The sequence below is a fragment of the Equus przewalskii genome, chromosome 24, assembly GCF_037783145.1.
Source record: "Equus przewalskii isolate Varuska chromosome 24, EquPr2, whole genome shotgun sequence".
NCBI classification, from domain to species: Eukaryota; Metazoa; Chordata; class Mammalia; order Perissodactyla; family Equidae; genus Equus; species Equus przewalskii.
Window position 1 is genome coordinate 28,659,315 of NC_091854.1, and position 26,103 is coordinate 28,685,417.

The 26,103-nt window shown below is 47.6% G+C and overlaps 1 protein-coding gene across 6 annotated transcripts in view; it reads left to right on the forward strand.

Moving 5' to 3' along the window:
- GNG12 (G protein subunit gamma 12) overlaps positions 1-20,381 on the forward strand; it is a 116,695-nt gene extending 96,314 nt beyond the window's left edge. For 5 of the 6 annotated variants that reach the window (XM_070592334.1, XM_070592331.1, XM_070592333.1 and 2 more), the window contains exons 3-4: positions 14,538-14,656; positions 16,362-20,381. In XM_070592334.1, the coding sequence (XP_070448435.1) occupies positions 14,564-14,656; positions 16,362-16,487 (219 nt within the window). In that variant the 5' untranslated portion in view covers positions 14,538-14,563 and the 3' untranslated portion in view covers positions 16,488-20,381. Of the gene's footprint in view, positions 1-11,922; positions 12,063-14,537; positions 14,657-16,361 lie in introns of those variants that run through there. The other variant, XM_008540778.2, reaches the window with a different exon arrangement.
- The last annotated feature ends 5,722 nt before the right edge of the window (positions 20,382-26,103 follow it).

Below are 26,103 nucleotides of genomic sequence, written 5' to 3' on the forward strand. Positions count from 1 at the left end.
AGATGTTAGCTCAGGGCCAATCTTCCTCACAAAAAAAAAAAGAAAAGAAAAAAGAAAAATTTTAATGAACTTGAGTTAATGCATATTTCTGAGGAATTTTCTATCAGTCCTTGAGATGAACTGGGGACTTTCTGAAACTTTACAAACCTTGGTGAGCTGAAGCACAAGGGTGCCTTTTGGGTGCAAAATTATTTAAATTGTGTTTATGGTGCACATGAGGCTTGGACCTTAAACAACTTGACTTGCTTTCCTAGCCCATGCTTTCCCTCAAGTAACATTTAAAATAGAGGAGAGAATGAACAAGTTTGCTTTTAGAGGGAGAATTCTAGCCAATTTACACAGGTCCCCAGAAGCTAACTAGGGGACCTCTTGTATCTTTAGTGCTTTTCCCTTTGAAATCTATAAACTTGTAGGTACTGTGAGGCTCAGAACAAGTACTTTATCCGAGAGGGCCAGCACAGAATGTTCACCTTGCTGTCACCCCAAGAATCGGGATCCAGCAGTCTTTGCTCTTCCTCAAGGCAATTCTCAAGTCCGGACGTGTTTGTAAGGAGGTAGGGCACGTTTCCTGCTGGAGTTTCATGGGAGAAGAAGGTGAGATGAAAGAAGAAAGAAAAACTAAGTGTCTGATTTTGTCGACTTTTGGCATGTGCACGTTATGGTGCCTGGACCACAGTGTTGGGTCTTTTGGGTTTTGTGGGTGAACACAGGGAGCGATGCTTCCTGGCAAGCTTAACGTTGGCCTCTGACCCAGGGCCTGAGCTCTGTACAACATGGGCAGAGGGCCCAGATCATCATGGCTGTTTTAATCCCGTCTGTGCCTCCTCAAAAGGCAGTTACTTCCTCTGCACTGTGGACATTGGACATACTCGCTATATCGTGATCTGAAGGAGGAAATGGTAGAGAATAATTAACATCTCTTCCATTCTGTAATGACAGAGGTTATCTTATGGTGTTAATAATTATCATGTTCTAGGTTATGAAGTGTTTAGGATCATAGAATTTTCCTTGTAACTTTTTATTCTTGAAATTTTCAGGCAGACACAGAAATAGAACGCATCGCGCGGACCTGTCACCCGACTTTGACAGTTAGCCACAAACTCATGGCCAGTCCTGCTCCCTCTCTCTCCTCTCTCCTCTCCCACTCCTAGCTTCTCTCTCCGTAGGTGTAACTTTATACAGACGGGATGAGGCAGGACGTGCTCTCCTGGGCTGGCTTCCTCTGTGCAGGGTGAGGTCTGGGAGTTTGGCCGCGGAGCTGCGGGTGTCAGGAGACGGTTTCCCTTTTTTCTCGCCTATTAGAGGCTCTTGGGCCTGAGTTCTTGGTGCCTGCTGCTCTGCTCTTCCACCTCTGTGTCGTTCGGGTCTCCTTCCTCATTTCCGACCCCAGACCTGAGCCCAGCTCTCCCCGCTAACCTCTCCCTCCAGCGTCTTCATCTCCCTCGTTGCTCAGCGCTCCTCCTCTGCTTCTGAAAATGCTCAGATGACAGCCATCTCCTGAAACATCCCTCCTGCACCTCAAAGTTGCCATCAGTTCCGTGTCTCTGCCACACCGCCACACTTCTCTATCGCCCTGCGCTTGCCGCCGAAGTTCCTGCAGTCCAGGAGCTCTCTCCTCCTTTACCCCTATAACTGAGAACTGCTCCTCTTCCTGCTTTTGTGAGTAACAATTGCTGAGATTTTTTTTTTCTTATCACAAAAGCATCACCTGAGGTTGAGAGCTCACACTGGGGCCAGGCCGCCAGGATGGAGCACTGGCTCCTCCACTCACCTTCGCTCTGACCTTGGCTGTGTTCTCAGCGTCTGCCTCCCTCAGTTCCTTTCATCCTAATCTGGGAAAAACAATAGTAACAACCTCATAGCATTGTTTTGAGGATTAAGTAAGCTAAAATCTGTAAAGCTCTTAGAACAATGCTTGGCAAGTCTAAGTGCTATATAAGTATTAGCTATTAAGACCGAAAAAAAAAAAAAACTTACAAGCTGCAGGAGTGCACAAAAACAACACTAAAAATCCCCTAAAATTCTCACCTCCCAGCAGTAGCTACATTTTGGAGTATATTCGTACAGCGTGCTTTCTGGGTATAACATATTTTTAACTCATCATAATCGATCCAGCACCACCTTCTGTGCCTCCTCCCCCGCACTCCCTCCCTCTCCTCCCCCAGCTTTTGTGACAGTTTCCCTGTCTGGCAGCTTCCATCATCCCTTCTCTGCTCCTCTGAAGCCACCCTTCTTGTCCCCAACCATCTAGTCCTTTCTTCCGCTCTCCCTCCAAAGTTGAGGGCTCAGCAGCCGCTGTATATCCCAGAGCTCTCACACCCAGCTTTATCTTTGCATTTCAATTGTCTTCATCTGTTTGAACCCTTACCTCTGACTCCAGATAACAAGGATGATGCTGCTGATAAATAACACTGGGGGCTGTCTGTGTGCCAGGCTCTCTTCTGTTTGATGTCATTGAATCCTTACAGTCCCATGAGGCAGGGACTCTTGTGATCCTGTTTTACACGTAGAGAACATAGGGGTTCAGCAAAGCTAAGGGAGTAATTCACCATCATTCAGTCTGAGCTAAGTGACACAGCCCAGATTTGAACCCAGTTCCAGCTGACCCGAAAGCCTGGGCCTTTCCTATACGGCTGCCCCTGGACCTTGCACAGAGATCTTCCACCTCGTCTTCCCTCTCCCATGCCTGTTCCATCCTGCATAAGGTCCTTGGTTGTTTTCCCCATAATACTCCCTATGCTGTCGCCTCTGCTCAGAAACCCTTGGTGGCTCCCATTTTCACAGAACAGAGTTGGCTTTGATCCGCTCTCTCCTGTTCCCCTCCTAACCATTCTGAAATTCGGCCCACTCCTTTGGCACCGCCCATCCGGTTCCTCCCCTTCAAAGAAACTCTGGGTGAAGGGCACCCCCAGAGTGTCTGATTCAGTCGGTCTGGGGTGGAGGCTTGAGGATTTGCATTTCTAAGAAGTTCCCAGGGATGTTGATGGAGACCACTCTGGAGAAGCCCCTTCTAGGCTGGGCCACACCCCTCTGAGGCTCCCTCCCCTCACAGATGCCCCCACCTCAGGGCACAGTGGGACTGTATGTTGGGAACCTTTTTATGTGGTTTGGAAATCATTCTCTCATTTCATGCAGCATCGTTTGGCCCCCAAAGCAAGGAGCCCTTAGGCAGGGATTCTGTCTTCTCCTCTGGTCATTCCCGCGTCCTCTCTTGAGCCCCGGGCAGAGGCCCTGCAGGCGGCTGCAGTGTGCGGGACCCGCGAGGACACTGGGCCGATTTCAGCCGCGCTCGTACTCATTCCTCACCAGGCACCCCTGAGAGCATCGGTTTCCTCATCTGGAAAATGGGTTAATAATACCATCTTTACTATGATCTCCAGAATATAATGTACTTATAAAAAACAGGGGACAGGGGCTCGGCCAGTGGCACAACAGTTAAGTCCGCAGGTTCTGCTTTCGTGGCCAGGGGTTCGCCAGTTCGGATCCTGGGTGAGGACGTGGCACCACTCAGCAAACCATGCTGTGGCAGGCGTCCCACATAGAAAGTAGAGGAAGATGAGCACGGATGTTAGCTTAGGGCCAGTCTTCCTCAGCAAAAAAGAGGAGGATTGGCAACAGATGTTAACTCAGGGCTGATCTTCCTCAAAAAAAAAACAAAAATGGGATAGAGCAATGCACATGACATGCTCTCGTTTGTATTTTTTAAGACAGACCTGTGAATAATCATGTTCGTCTATGCATAGGATGTCTTCACAAAGAAACCTGGGAAGCTGATAACCGTGATTGCCCCGGGGAGTCTGAGTGGAAGGACTAGTTTTTGTTGTATAACCTCTGGGACTGTTTAACATTTTTACTACATGTATTCCTTCAAGATTTGAAAACTAGTTAATGTAATAGTAATAAGTTTTTTTTCAGGGATGTTGCAAAGAGTAAAGTAACTACATAAAGCCCTTACCAAAGGGCCTGGCACAGAAAAAGCACTCCGTAAATGTTAGCTGTTGTGCCCAGCGTTAACAGTTGTTGAAGTACCCGTTCATTTGTATGTTCATTCGTGCATAAACTAATGAGACATCAGCCATCCTAAGCCAGCCATGCAGCTAGGAGCAAATCGTTTCTCAGCCAGCCTTGCTGCGCTGCGTACAGAGTGAACTTGGTGTAAAGGTCACTCTCGGTGTGGCCTGTAGACACAGGCCTCGGCGTGCCTGGCTCCCGGCCTGGCCTCCCTCAGAAGGGTCTGGCTCTGCACCTCTGCAGGTCGCCATCGGGGCTGCTCTCCAGGGCCCACCTGCGCTGGCTGAAAACTTGTTTGGGGCACAGTGTGGAGGGGCAAAGCAGCATTGCTCTCAGAATCTGGGTGCCACACGAGGGGCCAGCCCCTGCTGGTGGTGAGTGTTCACAGTGCCAGCAGCCGGCCCTGATCGAGTGCATGCGAGTCCCCAGGACTCCACCCAGGCTTCTCAGAGCTGTGAAGGGAACCAAGTAGGTGGGTCACCTTTCGCTTGGAACAATCAGTATTTGCAGGATACCTGTGGGAAGCAGCTGGGTGTATTCTGTTTCTAAGAAAACAAACACCAACACTGGGCACGTAAAACCCCGGGGGCCAGGTTCACGCTGGCTGGTGTGTGGGTTGCCACATCGTGTGTGTTAATCCAACCCGAGCCTTTATGGAGGCCCTATTCTCTGCATTAGTCAAGATGAGAGAGGAGAGGGCAGGGATAACTCACCTGCTGGGAAAGGGCGTGGCTTTGCTGTGGCAAGGATCTGAGTGCAAATCCTATTTCTGCCTCTTCCTGGCTGTTGGATGTTGGGCAAATTATTTAACCTTCCTGAGCTTCAGTCTCAATAAGTATGACAAATCCGACCTCGTATGGTTGGTTGCAGACAGTATAAAATGAATGAATATCTGCATAGCGTGCTTGATGCAGTACCTGGCACACAGCAATAATGAACGCATGCAGTTGCTCTCCTGTTGTTATTGAGCTAAACGTCCTACAGCTTAGTGGGAAGACAATGTTCACACACACAAAGTCAGTTACGTAATAATAGGCATTAAATAGCATACACTGAAGCATTGAAATGAGTGGTGTTACGGACCCTTTCGACAGCTTGATCTAGCTAGAAGTCCTCACCACAGAAAAATTGACACAGGTGCACACTGAATGTTGCACACAACTTTAGGGGATTCACGCACAACTCTCCCTGCCTACCTATCTCATGCTCGGGCCGGCCCATTAGGGGTCCTTGAAGCGCTGAGCTTTAAGCATACAGCAGGAACTCATAAAGGGCGTTCATCCGTGGAAGCAGAAGTGGTTAGGGAGACCTTCCTGCAAGAGGTAAAAATGTGAACTAGGGCTTGAAAGAAGAGAGAATTGAAATAGGCCAAGAGGAGCCGGCAGAAACGCGAGTGGAGACTTGCCGAGAGGACTTGTAAACGCAGCCCGCAACGCCGGAGAATGGGGGACAGCCCCCTGACACAACAGCAACATAGCCCTGGAGGTTCTGGGCTGGGCCTTGGGACCCAGACTGCCTGGGCTCAAATCCCAGGCAAGCAGCCTGCCAGCTGTTTGACTCTAGGCACATACTTAACTTCTCTGTGTGTAAAATGAGGATGACAATAGAAGCTACTCACGGTGCTTGTGAGGGTTCAGTAGGATAGCGTATTGACGGGGACTGGCATATGGACCGGTGTCCAGCATAGAGTAAGCTCTATGTAGTAATAAACTGCTTTTATGATCAGGGTTTTTATTATGGTGCAGAAATATTAGAGAGGGTCTTGATTACAAAGCCGAGCCCTTTGGGCTTTTCCTGGGGGTATTGGGGAATCCCTGGAACTTTCTGAGCCGGAGAGGAATAAGCTGAGTGGTACTGTCTGAGCATCCCGTGGTCAGGATGGATGAGATTGGAGGAGACAAGGACACGAGTCCTGTAAGGAGCTAGCCCTCACTCGAGGTGCTGGGAGCCAGGACTGGGGAACAATTAAAATGGGGGTGTTGTCAAAGCAGGAAGCAAGAATGTGGAAAGTGCCAGGATCAAAGGTTGCACGGACCAGTGAGGCAGCCACTGTCGCTGCTGGGCACTTGAAAAGTGGCTAGACCAAATCAGGATGTGCTGGAAGTGTAAAATGCACAGAGTTTGGAAGATTTAGTACCAAAAAAAGAGTGAAATCTCAATTTTTTACATTGATTTACATTTCAATTTTGGTCATATTGGGCTAAATAAAATCTATTAAAATTAATTTTACCTTTTTCTTTTTTTTTCACTTGGCTACTAGAAAATGTAAATGGACATATGTGGCTCACATTCCTATGGGACAGTACTTGGTCTTAGGAATTAAAGGAGGGCTGACAAAGGATGCCTCGGTGACCAGGACAGTGATGGTGTCACTCATTGCGAAAGGGACATCAGAATGGGTGGGGACAGGCAGCGGTGTGTCCTTGGGGTCTACCTGTGTTGTGTTGGAAGCCACTGTGCAGCATCTGAGTGTCTATCTAAAGAGACCTTCACTGAGACAGTGGGATTAGGGTCAAGGGGTAGGGCTGAATGTGAGGTGCCTTGGTCACAGCAGGAGTCTGAGGGGTAGAACGTGGTCTGCCCTGACTGAGGACTCCTGCGCGTCAGGCAGGTGCTGAGTAGTCCACAGCTGTTCTCTCATTTCCTCCTGGAAGCCCCCCCAGGAGGTAGGTCCTATCACTGTCCCTTCCCGTTTTACAGATGAAGGAAGTGAAGCAATTGGGGGTGGTGAGTGAGGAGCCAGCGTTCAGGTTTGTCTGACTGTGAAAGCCCTCGGTCCCTCAGCTGCAGGCGTGGTCCAGGACTGGGCCCCTGAGGATACCCAGCCAGCAGGAGGAGGAGAGCTGTGGCAGGAGGACCAGTGGACAGGCAGGAGCAGTGCGGTCTAGCAGCCCCGAAGCCAGCAGGAGACACTTCCCAAAAGGAAGTGGCTGTTAAGAAAGCGAATTTAGACTTGTGTGGCAAAGAAGTATGTTAAACAATAAGAGCTATTTCAAACTGAAGGAGGCTTTTTAATCCTGTAAATTGAGGTCATTAAAAGGAGTGAGAATTTTCCAGGGCTTGTTCAGAGCTTTGAAAAGTTAAGCATAGATAGAAAGTGGTGTTCTTCTAAGTTGGCCTTTTTTTATAATTCTCAGGAAAAATAAACATGGGTAGAACCAAGGGGCAGAGATTCTGGCGAGCATTATTGGCGTTTCTCATAAGGACGTAGATCAGAATCACCTGGGAAGCTTCTAAATGCAGATTCACAGGCCCTGCCGCAGACACAGGGCGTCAGGCTCTTTCCTAAGGAGCGCCCCAGGGGTTCCAGACACCGCGCAGTCAGGAGCACGCTGCTCAGGCTCGGCGGCTCTCTCCTGTGGATTTATTACCCGGGCTTGGCTCATTCTCCCGGCTCCCTGCCAGCTTCGCCGGGGCACAAGCGGGTGACGGGATCATCCTGTGTCTTTAGCAGTAGCCTTACCTGGAATCTGGAGTGGTTCTTCTTTAAATAAGAAGAACCAATCCTCCTTGCTTCGTCTTCTCCAAAGGCCACTTAACTCCAGCTCCCTACTGGCGTTGCCATGGGGACCAGCCACCCGAAATAGCAGCCGGCCCTGAAGGGACCCTCAGTGGAGGCCATGCCTCCTTTGGTCCAGTGCTTCTGGCTGGCACTCGCCCCCACTTCCTCCCAATTCCTTGCTTGTATCCTTGAGGTTCAGAGGCAAGCAGTATAGAGTGCTGGTTAAGAGGATGACCTTGGGAGTCAGGTGGCCCTGCATCCCAGCTCTGCTAGGTAAATCATTGTGCTCTTCAGCAAGACTTTTCAACCTCTCTGTGTCTTCATCTGTGAAGCAGAAATGATAAAAGAATTCATCTGTAAGAGGATTAAATGAAATGATTCATGGAATTTACTTACCTGGCACATGCTAAGTTCTCAACAAATGGTGGTAGTTGTCAACTTTTATCATTACATTATTTTGATTATGATTATGATTATTCAGGGACATGTGCCCTCCACGGCAGGTAAAAATCAACTAGTCAAAGATACCAGATAAGGCCCCCAGAGGGTTTGCAAGTGTAAAAGCGGGGCTACTTTCAGAGGACGAGCTCTCTTGAGGTCTTGAGAGAGAGCTGTTCTCATTCTTTTCATCCTGCTGGTGCTGAGCCTCTGTGAACTTCTCTTGGAAGAGCCCCGGTCACTCTCTCTTCCATCCCAAGCCACATTTTCCACCGCTCCACACAGCTCTTCCTCATCTCTCCCTCTCATTTCCCTCTCCATCCCGCACGGCAGCAACTTCCTCTTTCTGGCCTTCACTCTCAAGACTGGATGGGAGCAGGGCAGACACGCAGCCGGTCACAGGTTCAACCGCCCCTGGCCTCATGGCCAGCCAGCTTTGGTTGGGGAAGAGGAGAAAAAAATTTTGTGTCTTACCTCTCCCTCTTTTCAAGTCCTTGAGTTTGATGTGTTCGGCAATGATGGCATGATAATAATAGAAGTCATACCTAATCTCTGTAGGTTATTTACAGATTACAAGACAGATTCGCAATTGTGTATCAGTCGGGGTTCAGTTACAGCAAACTTTAGAAAGAGCTCTTGGCAGCCTTAGCAGAATGGGCTTGAGTACCCAGTGCCCTGTTCATAATCAATGGAAGGGCCCGGGGAGGCAGGCTCGCAGAGGAGCCCCAGCACCAACTTCCAGACATCACCACAGAACAGGCCCCAGACCCAGGAGGAAGTGAAGAACCGGAAGGCCGCCACAGCCACACAGCTTCTTGTGACCATAGTGCGGGTGACTGGACCCTGGGATGCCACCACCTCCACAAAGAGCAATTTGCCCACCACCATGCTTGCCAGCAGAAATGAGCCAAGCAGCAAGAACTGGCCTTGTCACTTCCACCTTCCAGGTCTCTCCTAAATGCATCCGGTCGGCGGAGTCCTTGTCATCCGGAGCTGCAAGAGAACCTGGGCGTCTTAGTCAGCTCAGGCTGCCATCACAAAATACCATGGCCCGGGGGGCTTGAGCCACAGAAATTCATTGTCTCGCCGTCCTGGAGGCTGGAAGTCCAAGAAGAAGGTGCTGGCAGGGTTGCTTTCTCCTGAGGCCTCGCTCCCTGGCTTGCAGGTGGCCGTCTTCTTCCTGTCTTCACATGGTCTCCCCTCTGTACTCGTCTGTGTCAAAATTCCCCCTTCTTATCGGATTAGGACACCCCCTAAGGAGTTCATTTTAACTAAATTAGGCCCTATCTCCAAATCCAGCCCATCCTGAGTTACTGGGGGTCAGGACTTCAGCATATGAATGTGAGGGGACACAATTTAGCTGATACCACCAGGAGATGTACTTTTTACTTTCCACCCCTGCAGCTCAGCAAGGCACCCCAGGAGGAGGAGGACAGAGCAACTGCCCAGCGCCAACCGTCAGGGACCGCATAGTGTTTAGAGCCTTTTGCTTGGGATGTGATCAGAGGACCCAGGTGCTCAGCGCTCAGCAAGTCTTCTTTCCTTGTATTACATGCACATGCTCATTTTATCTGACGCCTTAAGAGTCCTTGGAGATACAAAAGTGTTATTATCCCCGTTTTTCCCATGAGAAAATTGAGGCTTAGATCTGTTACAAGTCCTGCCCAGGGCCCTCGAGCTAGGAAGTGGCAGGGCAGGAGTGAGCCCAAGTCCCTTGCTCTGATCCTGAGTCTGTCCCGGGAACTAAAAACCTCCAAGGCACAGCGCCCTGCAGGGGGGGCCAGTGAATGTCCAGTGAGCAGCCATTACTGAGATCCAGCTCAGTTCTATAGGATTTTCTGATTTTTCCAGAAACCTTTCCTTCTTTTAAAGTGAAATCTCTCCATTTTTCAAATGTTGACAATAAATTTAAGGTTAAAACACACACACACGCTACTGAGTTAACCCTGTGTGGGGTCCAACCAAACCTGCCTGCAGCCTGGACCTAGCCTGCGGGCTCGGAGGGAAAATCAGAAGTGTTCATGAGGACAGAAGGACTTCTTTGGGGCCTAACTCTGTCCTCCTTGCGCTCCGTCTCAGGCCCATTAGAAGGACGTTGCTGCACGGTCACATTTCCTTGAAATTCTTCTTTTGCCGTCTGAACTTTTCTCATTTCCCACCAAATACGTGGGTTTGCTCCTGTTAAGGAGCCCAGGGGCCCACGTTTATTAAGCATTGTATTTGCAGGGCGCATCATTGACAGGTGCCCACGTGCCCTCCCCACAACCCTGTGAGATGGACATTGCCGTCCCCCTTTAGCAGAATAGGGACAGACAGGGAGCAGGGGTAAGACTGAGAGTTGAAGGCAAGATCAGAGGATAAGTGGACGCCTGTTGTCCTTTGTTTAGCGTGCTCTTGCCCTTTTATTACAGGCACGGGGGTGTGCTGCTCATGAACGCTGGCCTCCCTCCAGGGGTTCAGTTACTGGCCAGGCCGTGATGACTTGTGATTCAGATCCTGGGGCTCCCTGGGGCCTCCCTCCCAGAGTGTGCTCTGTGACACACTTTCCATCCCCACCCTCCTCTTCCTGCTTCAGGCCCCTCCAGAGAAAGATTAAAATGTTCATATTTCCCTAATGGGTCATCTTGTTCCTAGGAATTTCTAGGAATGTGAGAATTCCGATGAACAGCAGCATTAAAACCAGTGCAGATTGTTTGAATAGCTAAATACTGCAGACATTGATTCTGATCTGTTAGCCACAGTAAAAATGAAAACCGCAGAAGCGACAGCCAGAGTTTTACCAAACTGGGGCTCTGCACAGGCCTGGGCCCTTCTGGGTGGCACAGAGCACTGGTGGCTCCAGATCTCCAGGTACTGACCTCAGTCCTTGCCTGGTAGCAGCAGCAAGAACATTCTTGCTTAGCTTTTCGGTGTGAGAGGGGAGGCCTTTCCTCCGGGGCACTAGGCAGACAGACAGATGCCTTCTGGACAAGAAGGAGTGTTGCACAAACATGAAGCAATCAGTAAGCCCACAGCTCCAGGTTATGGAGTGTCAAGGTCACCCTTGATTAAGAACCACACTCAGGACTGATGCCCTGAGTGTTTGTGAATGCAATTGCTTGGAATTGCAGCCTTTCCTTAGTACAGTGGGAAGTGTGGCTTGTCGGATGAGGGTGAACTTGGAACAGTTTTTCTAACTTCAGTTGCCTCCTCTGTAAAACGAGGATGAAATGGTACCGTACCTTTCAGGATGGATAGTGAGGCTTCACAGACTGATGCATGTGAAAGTGACGTGTGCACCCTGAGGGTCCATACAAGTATCAGGTGCTGTTTGCGTTGGAAGCTATTCTTGAAGTAAGAATAAAGCAAGCTTTTTATCCACCTAGTAGCACAAACAAACAGCCAGACGTCCTTGCCATTGAGGGAAGACCAAAGAAAAAGCCTCTGAAGGTGCAGAGATGTTGGGAAAGGTTTGTTTCCCAGCCTCTGGTCTGGTTCTGCCCCAGCCCAGCTGTTGAGAAGATGCAGAAGCTGCCAGTTGGGAGGAAATCCTAGCTAGATCTCCAGCTCCTATAAGCACCTCCTCCCAGCCCCTCAAGAATCAGACAGCTCTGGCCCTCCTCATGCCACAACTCAGCAGACTGACTTCCTGGAAGAGGCTCCCTAAATTGCAAGAATATAATTTTGATCTGATGTCTCCACAGGAAGAATGTTATAATGAGATTATATTCATTTCCAGTGGCTGAGTGTACAGCTTTTTCTAGGAATGACCACAAATACCCCCTTTAGTTGACTTGCCAAAGCTCTTCCTATACAATATTCAGCAGACAGTTGTTTGTTTGTGTTGAATAGTCTGTGAAGCCGTGACAATCACCCATCTCCTAAACTTTGTTAACTGCTTTTCTGGGTGGGCTTGTCCGTACACCAGCAGAGGGAAGCCGACTTTGAGAAGAGAAATTGCAACTGAGTTGGGAGCCGAGAGAGGTTGGCAGGGCAGGAGGAGGGGCTGACGCTCCACCTGAAGCAGAAGAGAGGGGTCCCCAGAGGAAGGGAGCAGTCTGAGTGACAGCAGAGAAGGCCCTCTGGGAAAGAGCAGGTCAGCACGAGGAGAGCGGCAAGGAGCCCTGAGCCGGTAAGTGTGAACTGTCAGTTGTAGCTGTTTTTAATCGTGACTGTAGTACAGTCAGGAAGTAAGAAAGCACTCCATGTGCTCGATGCAGAGTTTCTCGCCAGTTTTAGAGGGACCTCCCCAAGCGTTTTATAAAAGAGCCTGACTGTGGCCCTGATGATACGTGTGGGCCGTGTGGGCCTGCATGCACTTACAGGACAACTTGCTCAGGTCTTGGAAACTTTCTGCCCTGGAGGTTGAGAAGAAGAGGAGAATGCTTGGCGTTATTCTCATGCAAAGGGAACATTTAGAAAGTCCTTAGGGTGCAGCCTGGAAACCACAGGCCGCTCAGAAAGGGTGTCATGTTCGCATTCTGGAGGCTGGGGGCCAATCCTCAGAACCAGCGCCAGCTGGCAGGGGAGCCCGGTTTAACATGCTGCAGGGAACAAAATGTGGAACCAGCGCTGTGCATGGTGAGGCTGCCTCAGTCCCAAATCAAAGGCTCTGTGAAGAAGCGCTTGCCTGGGAGCACACAAGTGGCCTGGGCCAGGCCACTGGGGGTGAGCAAAATCACCAGCAGGAGACCCTTGCCTCTCCTTGGATGGGGCAGGACGGCTGAAGAATCTGAGGAAGACACAGCTAGTGAGGGAGGGAGTTCAAACGAGGTCGTCCGAGGCCTAGGACAAGGCAAGGCCACCCTGCCCTGCCATTTGATTCCTCCCAGTTTCCTGTGCTACTGGGGTTTCCTTGTTTAGGGGAATCCTTTGCTGGCTGTCCCCTGCCTTCCATTCTGCCCTAACGCTGGAGTGCTGCAGAATTGCCCAGGGGTGCGCTCAGAGAGGGCTGATGCCCATGGCCCACCTGACCCAGTCAGTGGCAGTTCTGATTCCTTGTGCTGGGTGTGACCCCCCAGGATAAATAGGACAGCAGCCGCTGTCTGTGGGGCGCCTTGGTCCTGTGCTATACCCCACATGTGCATCAGCGAACTGAGTCCTCAAAGACAGCACTATCCTTCTGTTACAAATGAGAAAACTTGGGCTCATAGAGGTTAAATAACCTGCCCAGTTGCACCCAGCTAGGAAGCGGCAGAGGCAGGGTTCAACTCAGGAAGGGGAGCTTGCTGATTACGCTGCATTTCGTCAAAGTTCTGCACACAGTTAAAAGCACCATTTATTTGTACATTTGCCCCAAAGCTGCCTCTGATCTCAGAGGGTAGAAACCCTGCCCAAGTCCTTGACCTGGGCCACTGAGAGCATTCCGAGTGTGGTAGAACTCGGGGAGTGCCGTGGTGCCTGCAGGTGGCCCCCCTGGAGCCCGTGGGTTGCTGGCGGCTTTTGCAGCCTTGCCTGGTGTGGATCTGCTTGCTGCAGCTGCCTCTCCAGAAGGTTGAGTCAGCCTGGGTTTGCTGCTGGCGCCACAGTGCCCTAAGACTTTGCTGAGCCCTTGCATAGCATGAGGAGGCACACCTACTGTCCACCTGCTCTGATGAGTCATAAAGCTGCCACACTGCTGCCAGGCCTGCACCACCATGCCCAGAGAGGGCAGAGCCATATATGGCAGGGGCACCAGGCTGCACTTTTCCCAGCCCGACTTCCCCTTGGAATATGCCGATGGACAACCAGACGGAGCGAAGCTCAAGGTCCAGGATGTCACCTTTGTTTGCAGCAGGTGGCTGTAGCAAGAGGAGAGGGCAGCCTGGAATCCAAGGTCTCAGGCCAAGAGGAGAGGCAGCCCACAAACATGGAGTTGGGGCCAGGACTAGCACGTGCCCTGGCCCCCAGGATGGAGCCAGAGAGGTCAGAGGAGGGAACAATAAAGTTTTATTAACTATTTCAGGCTTCAGGCTGTTCGTGTGTCCCATTTGACATTTGCTCTGGATCTGCCTATGACTGAGAATCTTCCAGCCGAAACATTCCCACTTTCTCTTGAATAAAAACGTCCTTATCTGCCTAACTAGCATTCTCCAAACGATTGCAAATCTTGATAGCACCTAAAAATGTACCCTTTGTGCAAAGTTCTCCAGAGGCACTCTCTTTTGCCGGTTTCTGTTGCCAGTAATAGTTGGGTAATAGAGCCAAAATGAAATAAAATCAAACCCTCTTAAGGTACATAGTGGTAATAATATTCAGCCACACGTGTAACGTGGCTCACTTTTGCCAGAGGCTCCCCCAACTACTGCAAATGTTTATGTGTATTTGTTTCCTCTTAGAAAACACTAGAAACGGCTGCTTTTATGCCATATGTTGGGTGCAGGGATAAATCTAGTACTGGGTTTCTGCAAAGGATTTATGAAGGTGCTCAAACGGGTGACAAGCTTAGACACCTAGGCCACCACCCGAATTGCTGAGGGGGCCTTTTAGAAATTACCTGGAAGAGGCCATGAAGACTGGGAAAATGCGCGCTTTTCCTCCAAAGTCACTCAAGGCTTCACTTAAACAACTTGAATGCTTAAACAACTTAAAGAGGACCATTGTTCACCTTTTAAAAAATTCTCTCCAGATTTCAGGTAAAAACAGTAATCAAAGATGTCGAGCAAAACAGCAAGCACCAACAACATCGCCCAGGCAAGGAGGACCGTGCAGCAGCTGAGGCTAGAGGCCTCCATTGAGAGAATAAAGGTAAGAGGCTTGATCGCATTAGACATGATTTCTGCCGAGTTCCCACTGCTCTCCAAAGGCTAGGCCACATTTCAGAGAAGGTAAGGCCATTTAACTCAGCTTGGTCCCCAGGTTTTCCTAGAGCAAGCTGAGCATCTCAGAACCTTAACTTTCATTTCTGCTAACACGGGCTGCATTTCAGGAAGTGCAGGGGAGCTCAAAAGGCAGAGTTAGCCTAGGTCTGTGTGGACAGAAAACCTGAAGCCCGAGAGAGGATTTCCTGAGGACCTGCCTTCCCTGAAGGAACTTGGTCATGTCTCACGATCCCCATGTTCTGCATTGAGACGGGGGTTCCCGGTGGACTCTGTAAACAACCTCATCATCCGTCTGGAATTTCTTAAGTGTTCTAGAGTTATCAGTGCAGCTGAGGCAGCCTTGCATAACAAGTCGACAGTCAGGGTCTCCTTTTATAGAGAATTCAGCTTTTAAGTGTCTGTGGCCTTTAATGACCACATTCTGCATCCAGGGTGAGTCATGCCAGCCTTAGAGCTGGAAGAAATCGGAAGGTGTTTGTTAGGCTACCTGACTTTGAAGTCTTTCCCCCCCAAATCCCAAGAGAGGACTCAGCAGCGAGTGCCCTGGAATGTTGTGAGTAATGCTGTTTCCTAGAAACTGAAGCAGTCACCTGATAAATTCCTCTGGGCCCGAAGATAGTCACCTGTCTTCAAAACATGAGGCTGCCTGTGCTCCTCGCCCGAGGACGCTGATCTGATTATTCCCAGGGATGTCCTACCCAGACTACTGAGCAGGGGTTGGCATCTTCCATTTTTAACTCAGGCCAGAGTAAGGCCCTGCATCTTCTCGTGCTGGTTTGTCTGTATTTCCCTAAGCCCGGCCTTTAACAGTAAGTCTGGAAGCTCCACTAGAGCTTGCCTCTATTCGCTCAGTTTTGGCTCCAAGCCCGTAGTTCAGTCCTTAACCTCTGTTCTGCCTTCCAGTTGATCATCTTATTGGATAGAAACTAAGATACCAACTTCCCTCGATTCACTCTCCCCTCCCCATTTTGAGAAATTTCAAACCTAGGGTAGAGTTGTAACAACAAACATCCGTATACCCTTTGCAGAGATCCCCAATCATTAACATTCTGCCACACGTGCTCTCTGTCTATACACACACAAAACAGATTTTTTTCTTTAAACCACGTGAAAGTTATTTACAGATCTCGTGACCCTTCCCTCCCAGATACTTCACTATCTATTTCCTAAATCCAAGGGCATTCTTCTGCATGACCACAGGACATTATAACATTCACGATTATCTAGACACATTATCTAACAGTCCATTTTTGAAGAATCCAGGCCACTCATTTTGCAGAATGGCCCTCATTTGGATGGGATTTGCTGACGATGAGATTCCAGCTGAATGTTTTGGCTGGAGTACTCCGTGGCTGGCAGCGCGTCGTCAGTGCTCACGCTAGGAGGCATGTGATGTCAGTTTATCTGATCACTTGGTTAAGGAAGACCTTATCTGCCAGACTTTTCCATTTAAAGGTACCTTTTCCCTTTTGAACTATCAAGTCATCTGGGAGGGGTACTCTCTGAGCCTCTGATTACCCCGTCCTCCAACAGTCTTCCATGCAGTGGGTCAGCATTCAGATACCCTTTGAACGTGTGTAAATACAGTATTTTCTTTCACGTTTGTTTGCTCTGATTTGTCCACGTGTCAGGTTTCGAAGGCGTCCGCGGACCTCATGTCCTACTGTGAGGAGCACGCCAGGAGTGACCCGTTACTGATAGGGATCCCCACTTCAGAAAACCCCTTCAAGGATAAAAAGACTTGCGTCATCTTATAGAGGAAGCGTGAAGCCGCTCCTCACCTCCTCTCCACAAAGCGGATCAGGAGCAGCTCCTTCACGAGCTTTACCTGCAGCTTATTCGGGAACCACTGCTAATAACTAAAATGCTCTTAACTTGGAATCACGGACTCTGAAGTCTTTATTTTCCAAGTTACTCTTTCTCTAAAATCCCCTTTACTGATTTCATCCAGAATAACAATCTTATTTTCCATTTGGTAACTATGGTGTCATATTGGGCTGCTGCTTAAGGAAAGTCAGTCTGGGACTTTTAAAAAAACACAATTATATACTTTTAAATATGAATGATCCAGTTCTGTCAAAACCTAAATTACCTAAGCACCTGTCTAGATTAAAATGCCAAGAATAACTTCAGTCCTGAAAGCTTTATGTCACAGTATATTCTTAATAGGGTTGTGCCAACCTGTACAGTATACAGGTGTGAGGTGTGTTTTGTGTGTATATATATATATATATGTTGTTGTATATACACATATCAAAGCTTAATTTCCTGTTAAAATTTCCCTGTCTCCACACCATCAGTTCCTCAACTCCAGAACTTAGACCTGTATCTTGAGCTATGTGTCGATAGAATAAAAATCCTTTCCATATAGTTATTGTACAAAATGTAAAGGACATCCTCGAGATTGTATTCATTGTAATCAAGTAGCGAAGTCCTCTCTCCTCTCTTGAAATCTTGCTGACCTCTTAGGCTACAACAAACTGTGTCAATTAAAGTTTAAAAACTGAACTGAAAGCCCTTCTATAATATGAGGTATGAATTCACAAGGAGCCTTTTGGGCTTCAGGGATCCTGAATTGAGGAAAGGGGAGGAGACCCTTGGGGAGCCCCCCAGCAGCTGTGCCCCAAGGCTCATGTTCTTTGCTGGATGAGGGGTGGACGCCTCTGAACCTTCTACCCTAAGGACGGGAATGAGACAGGCAGAGTGCCCGTGAGCCCAGCCGAGAGGAAAGCGGGTGTGTCTGAAAACCAGCTGCCCTTCTTGGCTGAACTTGGTGATTTCGCGCTCTCTCTCTGTCTCCCTGCCTCCCCTTGATCTTTCCTCTGCTGGTAGAACATCTGTTTTCAGAGGGGATGTTCACCTCCCCAGCCCCAAGTGAGTGCAACAAGGTTGGAAAGAAACATCAAAAAAATAACGGTATCAAGACATGGAAGCCCTTTTCCAATGTGTGCAGTGTCATCCTTACCTTGTCCACAGACGGTCCAGCAGAGGCCCCCCAAAAGAGGCTTCCACTCACGGCTGCATACGTGGGCCCCAGGGCTCCAGCAGCTGGGCAGTGGGCTCCTAGGCTTTCCTCTGGGCCTGAATATATCCCTCACATCCTCAGAATTTCCAGTGGGGAAAAGGAATCTCCTATTCCCAGAGGGCGTTTTAACTTTATCAAAGAGCAGGAGAGGGTCTGAAGGCCCCAACCCGCACATTAGGGCCTTTGATATTTTAACTGGTCTTCAGTTCATTAAGAGTAACTCTAATGAAGGATTAAAAACTATTCTCAAAAAAGATTCAACCCCAAGAAGGAGTTATTTACAACAGTTTTCCCTGGTTCTTTACATTCTTGCCCTGCAATGCAAGCCCCTTTTAAAAATCTAATATCGTGCTAGTTGTGGGTGAACAAATGCAGTCCTATTTTTAAACTGCTCAAATGCCATCAGTATTTCTCCAGGCCTCCTATCTATTCAGCCTGCTGAGCTGCCCTCACTTGTCCAAGACCTTGTGAAAATCAGGCCACTGCCCTCAGCCTCTGGTCATCGAGCGCTTGGTCCTGCGATGTGCCCAGTTCCCAGGTCAATTACGGGCACCTGTTCAGGAGAGAGAACGCTTTGACCTTTCAAAAGGTGGAATTTGAAATATACACTAAAAAGACAACTTTACATTTAAGGCTTCACTTAGACATTTTTTAATAAGTATATTTTTCTACTGATAGTCTCCGAACATTAATCTTATTTTCACTCTGATTTTTAACATGTTTCTTTAAATATTTATAATGCAGCTTGTAACGAAATATTTTCATGAAATTAATTATACTGTTATGTGCACATTTTTGGTAGCAAGCATAGTTTATTCTTTAGCTAAAATGTGTTCTTTTACCTAACAGAAAACAAATGTGTTTTGCTATATACTTGTTAATATGCTTGGAGTCGTAAGGAATGGTCTTGAGCTCCCAGGAGATTGATTTCCTCTTATTTTTGCTGGCCGGGTCTTACAGAGGCCATGAGTATGAATGTCATGTGACTTCCTAACCAAGTGTAGGGCCTGTTCAAGAAAAGTGAAATCCCATTCTTTGATGCTGGACCCAGGGGGGAAAAATTGTAGCTAAATGTTGGTTTACTCATAGCTAGAGAGCTATGTGAGAAAATATATGTATACATATATATGATATGCAGGAGGCACTTTTATTTATCAGGTTTTATTCCACTTGTGAAGCCACAGTTTAACTGCTCTGCAACAGCTGGTTTGTGATAATGATGGACAAATGCCCACTGTGTATTTTTTCCAACTACCACTATAAGGACACAGTTAATCACATGTACACATGCCGCTTCTTGGCTCCATCTCCATGAAGCTCTCTGAATACGTTCCCTGTGTTTTGTCTTTCATGCTGCTTCTGTTAGCAGTGCCCTCTCTCCTTTTCCATTCTTATGTTTTCATTAGTTTATCACCAGTCTGTCTAATTGAGGCCTCAGGAGCATGGCAAGATATGCTAGGCAAAATTTCATGACTCCAAAGTATTTTTACAGAAACGTTTTTTTACTAGAGAAAACACTTTATATACCAAGTGGTTCACAAGCTATAGGTTATAGCTGCTTTTTTTTTGGTAAAAAGAATCAGGTTTTTACATTTCCTTATAAAAATAAAAAGTGCCATATTTATCTTTTAAATGAAAGGCCTGATTTGCTTTCTCTCCATTTGAACTATTTTTGTACTTTACTAATCTTTAAACTAGCATAAAAAAAAAAATTATACCAATGATTCAGTAATCTGGAGGCATCGATTGGTTTGGGTAGTAGAGAGTGTGCCAGACTTTCTCTTTCGATGCCTTCTGCTCAACCAATTTGCAACGACGATTGTCATCTGAGCGATTACTATGAATTTTGATTTAAGATCTATATATGCCCAAGAAGTGAATTACAGTACGTCAGTCCTTTCTCAATAAAATAAATATAATGCCAGAGTGTTATGAATTGTCTTGATTTCTTTTACGGTAGATCTATCTATAGGAAAAAAATAGATTGAATCAGATACAAATTTATGTATATATTAAAATAGAGCACTTACCTAAAATTGAGTGTTCTGGATCTCAGCTTTGGATCGTTTCTAGCCGATCCCGTGTCCCTGTGCCATGTGACTTTGGCCAAGGCATTTCATCTCTCTGGGGCTCCATTTCACCATGTAAAACTAGGGGCTTGAAGTAGATGATGGCCAAGACGGCGTCGTGCTCTCCGACGCCTCGGTCCCCTGGCCAGCTCCTCTCCTGGTCCTGCCCACATGTTGGTGCTATAAGCTGCTTCACAGATAAAATCAGTTTGTCTGTCGTGCTTGCTCATTTAATAGCTTATGAAAGGCCTTTTCATTATACAGCTTTTTTTTTCTAGTTTTATGGACTTGATTACTGTAGTAATGTCTTATTTTTAGCCATGTAACTATAAACATATTCTCGTGATGTCTCAGTAAATTTGCATTTGATATATAGTTGATGGGATTTTGTTAGTTTATAACATTCTTTGGCAACTCATCTGTCCAGCATCTTATTAACCTAAACATTGTGATCATTGTTTGGAAATCTGTCCTATGGGAAGAATAAAAGCATTTCCTTCACAGCTAACCTGTTCACAGATTTGAGAGAAGTTTCATTAAAGCACCATTGCTCTGTTTCCTGGGTCCGTGTCTCATTGCGTCGTCCTACCTATGTTGTGCTCAATAAATTAATAGACCAATTCTCTTCCCCTTTTCCTTCATTCATTCGGTTAACATTTTCTGAGCCACCTGCTGAGAGCCGGGCGGTGAACCCAGGCTCTGATGACACTCAAATGAATAAGACTCACACCAGCCCATGGGAAGCTCGCAGTCTAGAGCGAGGAGGGTGGGAATGACAGACATATAAACTAACGAGTATGGCACTGTGTGAGAAGTGCTGTAACTCAGGCGAACACAGTGCTGTGAGAGCCCAGAGGAAGGAGGGATAGCTCCCATCAGTGAAGTCTGAGAAGGCTTCCAAGGCGGGTGGTGATTGAGCTGACTCTTGAGAAGAAAAGAAGAAATCCTGTGTGCACTGGAATGAAGTTTGGGGAGGAAATGGCAGGAGGAGGAGAAAAGTGGGCACAGAACTAGTGTGCAGAACATCTCCCCTACTGCTTGTTTATCCTGCAAGCAACAGGAAGGCCTCGGAGGTTGTTAAGGAGGAGTGATGTAATGATTCCTGAGGTGTGGAGGGCTGTTCCCATCCTGAGACCCAGCTGTGACCATGGAAACAGATAACAAATGGAAAGGTCATGAGACTAGCAATGACTCATACTCACCAAGTGTTTGCCAGGGTACCCTGCCTCCTCCCTGGTCTCTTCCTCCAGAACTGGGATTCCCAGAGATGAAGGGAGCACAGCATCATCCACAGAGGAGGGGAAAGGCAGCCAGCGAGCACCTGGCCATGGACTGGGCAAGTGCAGAGATGGCCCCTGCTTCCGAGAACTGGCACGCATGCTGCATGGGGAGGAACGAAAGAGTCACTCAACCCTTTCCAGGTTTAGACACTTGGGTCATGAGAAGTAGGCAGCAACTGGCAAGCACTTTCACTGGTTCAGACCAAATCACCAGAAGTTCTGTGACCTTCCCGGGAAGACAGCTGTCCTGGGGATGGGAGATGGGGTTGTGCAGGAGTGAATCTAAAACAAGGTGAGGAAAAGGAGGGCAATGAGGCTGAAAAGGGTAGACTGTGTAGGTCAACATGGTAGGAGAAACGTTATACTACCTTAGTGTCATGAACAAGGAACTGAAACTTGCAAGTAATGGCGGAGCTTAGGGTAGAGATGCATGTCATACAGCCTTTCAACTCTCCTGGGTATGGGCCATGATCAGCTCGTTGGCAAGAGGGTCAGTTACACACATACATGTGGATGTTTGCTACAGGCCTTCTTATCTGGGGCTAGGTAGACAGTCTTGAGGATTTCCCCCTCCCCTCCCTAGGCCTAGGTTTACAAACCTCTGGCTTACATCTCTGACGGTGTCTGTAGGACTTGGTCCCACATCAGCTCTAGCCATCTGTGCACAGCCTGGCCTGGCTACGGCCTTTAGCTAGTTTTCAGAGCATGGCCCTGCCTGCCACTCCACCCCTTTACCCCTGTGAGCAGCAAATAGCCTTCACCCCCAGATGAACTCTTCTGTGCTCCAATCACTGTCTCCTTATCTGAGTCACTCTTATCTATTAAAGGCCATCCCAACTGTAGGCCAGCCCTGAGCAAACATGTACAGTTGGTCTCAGCACCCCTCCCCTCAACTATCAATTTTTTAAGAAACCAATAGTTTCTCTGCCCTGGAATAAAATGCAGTCCAAATAATTTCATCGTAAAATACTGATGACTTCATACATCAGTCTGTAGAAGACCGTTGGCACTATGGTCTCCATAGACCTGTGGAGAGAACAATGCTTAGCACAAAGGAGTGGACGGTAATAGTCAACTTTTAGGTAGCACTGCAAATTCATTTTACACGTGCAGCATCCCCAAACCCTACAGGTCCTCCTCAGTAATCTGTTAGGCTATGAAAGTAAGTAACTGAAATGGTTGAGATACATGATGGTAAGATCTCGAGTCTGGAAGTCTAAGAAATTTGCAGCTGAGCCATCAATGTGCAAGTTGTTACTTCTAGCCTCTAGATCCATTCACCATCCCTGTGCGCGCACATGCACGCACACACACACCCTGCTTAGTGACAGAAGTGAGAGCTCCCTCCACTGAAAGACCTTGATTCTGGCCCTGATGTAGGATGTTACCCACGTGACTTCACAAGGACGCTGTAGATCCATAAGTTGACATGCTGCGGACAGGCCAAGGCAGGCACCTGCTGACCAGACGCGGGCAGCGGTACCTGCTCTGTGCCAGGCACAGATAGACATGGTCATTAATGTCCCCTAAGACCCCAGTAAGGACAGCCTTAAAGTTGGCACTTGAGATTTAGATAGTATGCAAATTTTCTAACCTTATTTTATGAGTTGTATATTTTTATATGTATTACGAAAACTAGAACCAGCACAAGTTGCCATAAAGTTTCCTTCTAAAATAGATTTAAATAAAAAGTAAGCCAATTTATGTTTTCAAAAATGTCAGTGTATAATAGCACAGCCCGTGCTTGGGCATGACAAAAATCGTCAAGAAGCCCCCCAGTGTGGGAGGACGAGCAGGCCTGTGGAGAAGCTCGCTCCAAGAGTTGTCTGGGTGCAGCAGACGCTTCCCACGGTTAACCTTGAAACCTGTCCCATGGCCAGTGCATTAGAACTCATTCATTCTAAATAAACCCTCTGACATCGGGCAGCAATGAAGTACGTTTCAACACGGGCAGTGCCACACCTGTGGGTACTTTCAGGCATTGGTGTGAGGCCCTGGGCACAGTGGGGACCCAACGTTGACAGCAGGCTGCGCACTTGGCCCGTGTTCTCCCGCTGAAGCCTCACGACGTCTCCTGGAAGGAAAGCAGATGTTATTTCACTCCAGCCTGCAGGTGAGGGCCTGAGTTCTCGGAGGAGCCAGAAAGCCATGCAGGATCCTACAGCTAAGCACATACCCTAACTTCACATGCCTCCTCCCCTGGCCTTGACAGCCCCTGGACTGTCTTCAGATTTGTAGCAGGATTTGAATGGGGGGAATAAAAGACAACTTTGGGAATTTTAAAATTAATCAAGTAAGGTAGGGTGAGCAAGTGAGTTCTTCGATAATCAAGAGTGTAAAGGCCCAGGCCTTAAAGAAGAATAGACAATACTCTATTTCAGGCGCTGACTGCAGCCAGCTAGTGTTCTCAGCTTGTTGTCTCTGTTAATTCATTTCATTCTCACAACAAACCCATGAGGTCGCCACCCTACTTACATGTGAGGAAATGGGAGCTTGGAGAGATCCAAAAGCGTGTTTACTATGTTTTTCTTAAAAACTGCATTTTTCGTGAGTAGTCAGTATGATGTAAAATGGCACATGTCACAGGATCCGGGGGTGTAGATCCTTGTCTGACTGCCACTGACTTCCTGTGCGACCTTAAGACATTTATGACTCCGGGTCCTGTTTCCAGAAAAAAAGGATCTATTTTTTAAGAAGAATTTAGGCTAGGTAATTGTTAACATTTATTCCAGCTTTAAATTGTATACAAGTTCGAGAGAGGAGAGCAATTCACTTTCAGTTGCTTTTCGCCATCCCCTCCCCACGTCATCTTACCTTTTCCTCCTTGAACTGAAAATCAGGAGAAGAGCCAAAGCCTAGAGTGTGGGGTTAGAGAAGGGTATGTGGGTTTTCTGTGTATAATTATAGTTATTTAAAAGATATTTAAAGAATCACTTCCTGACACTTCAGCTACTGACTCATTAGCAGAACTGGAAAGAATTTTTAAGGAAACATGAGTTGTAGAAATGTATTTTGTATATAGGCAATTAATAGAATTAAGTGAGTAAAGTTCTTCCACGAAGTATCAACAATGCCCTATGAGTTCATAAAACATAACTACAAAAAGAAAAACAGCCCAGGCAAACATTGAACATGAGTAACAGAGCATTTGGTTTTTAGCAGCTGGACAAAGAGGAATTCATTTATTTCTTGAGCTTCTCCTAGGAGTGTAGCTCCTACTAGCATTGTGCTAAGTATGTCCTAGGATAAACCCAGAAAAAACAAGGATCGCCCAGGGTAGTGGGGGCTGGGGTGTGCACAGTAGGAGGTAAGCCAATCAATCACTATGCAATGTGGTAAATGCTAGTATAAGAAGTTGTCCTGCCTCAATGAGTCAGAAAAGGTTACACAGAGGAGGCAACATCAGTTGGGCCTTTAAGGATGAATAGGAGTTTGTGAGCAAAGAATAGAGAAAGGGTATTCTCAGCAGCAAAAACAGTGTGTCCAAACGCTGGTTTCTCAAGAAGCCTGGGGTATCAGGGCAACACAGATCTTTGTGGGAAGAGTATGGAGAGGAGAATGTTGATGAGGCTGGGAAGAAAGTTTGGGTCAAGTCATCAAAGGCTAAGAGTTTGTATTGATTATACAGGCAAGGGGAGGGAGTTGGTAAAGATTTTTAAGCAAGGTCTTTACATGATGACCTTAGTAAAGATGATTAGAATGGACAGGGAGAACAAACTAGTGGAGAGAAACTGGCAGTGTTTCTAATCTCTGCTGATCCCCAACGGTATTTCACAATCTTTTTACTACTCCTTGCTCAACTCCTCCATTCCAAACCTTTGTCACCTCCTCAAACTCCCGTATTTCTCTCCTTCCCACAGTACAAAAAGTCCTGCCTTCTCCATTTAAAAGATGTTGGGGCCACTTGACTTGAATTCTTAAAACTTCTTATCTTCCCACATCCAGATGTCTCCATCACACCCATCCAAATATTTTCCATCAGACGCGGAGGTGAGAGGAATCCTCCAGTTGGAGGTCAAGCCCTCCAGTGCTTCCATAAGCCCCTTAGCCTCTTCTGTCCTTTTTCAGAATTTTCCAAAGCGTGGTCCACCTTCTTTCTCCTCTTCCCCACCTCACATCTTCTCAACTGACTGAATTCTGGCTTTTTCTCCTACCATTGTAATGAAATTGATTTCACTCAAGAAAATGGCCGTTGAACTCATGATTTCCAAATTCAGTGGAGCCTCGAGGACCCGTCTAACAGTGTGAACCATTCTCTTCTGTAAACCCACCATTCTGCACTCCTGGCTTCTGTGACATCACACTCTCCTTTTTCGCCTTCTCTGTCTCCTCTTCCTATGTCTGCCCCTAAAAGTCTCGCCCTCAGTCCCCAGTTTCTATCCTTGGCTCTTGTCACTTTACCCATCCTTCTTGGAGCGCTCGTCCACTCTCTCAGTTAGTATATTCTGAGCATTCCCAAGTCAAAACATCCAGCTCGTCTTTTGTCCAAGCATTAGACTTCCCAATCCTGCTGGATGTTTTTAACAGAGAGTTGTACCACGACCTGAAACATAATGTGTCCACGACTAAAACCATCTCTCCTCCCTAAAATTTAATTGGTAGCATTATCATCACTAAATTGCCCCCAGCTGGAAACCTGAGACACATTCAAGAATACCCCCTCACTCCTTACAGCTGATCACCCAGCCGTGCCTATTTCATTTCCCAAATTCTTCTCAAGTCCATACCTGATTTTCCTCATCAACTGCAGGTTCAGGCCCGCATCATCCCTTGTCTGAACTACTGCGGAAGCCACCCGTCTAGACTGCAGCCTCCGTGGTTGCCCCTGGTGTTAGAGTAACCAGCCATCTCAGTTTACTTGGGACTGTCGTGGTTTTACCCTGAAAGTGTCACATCCCAGAAATCCCCCAGTCCCTGCTGCTCACCATACTTTTAGTTGCAAATGAAACTAGTTTAAGCACATTACTGAAAATCCATGGGCCTCACTCAGGTACAGCTG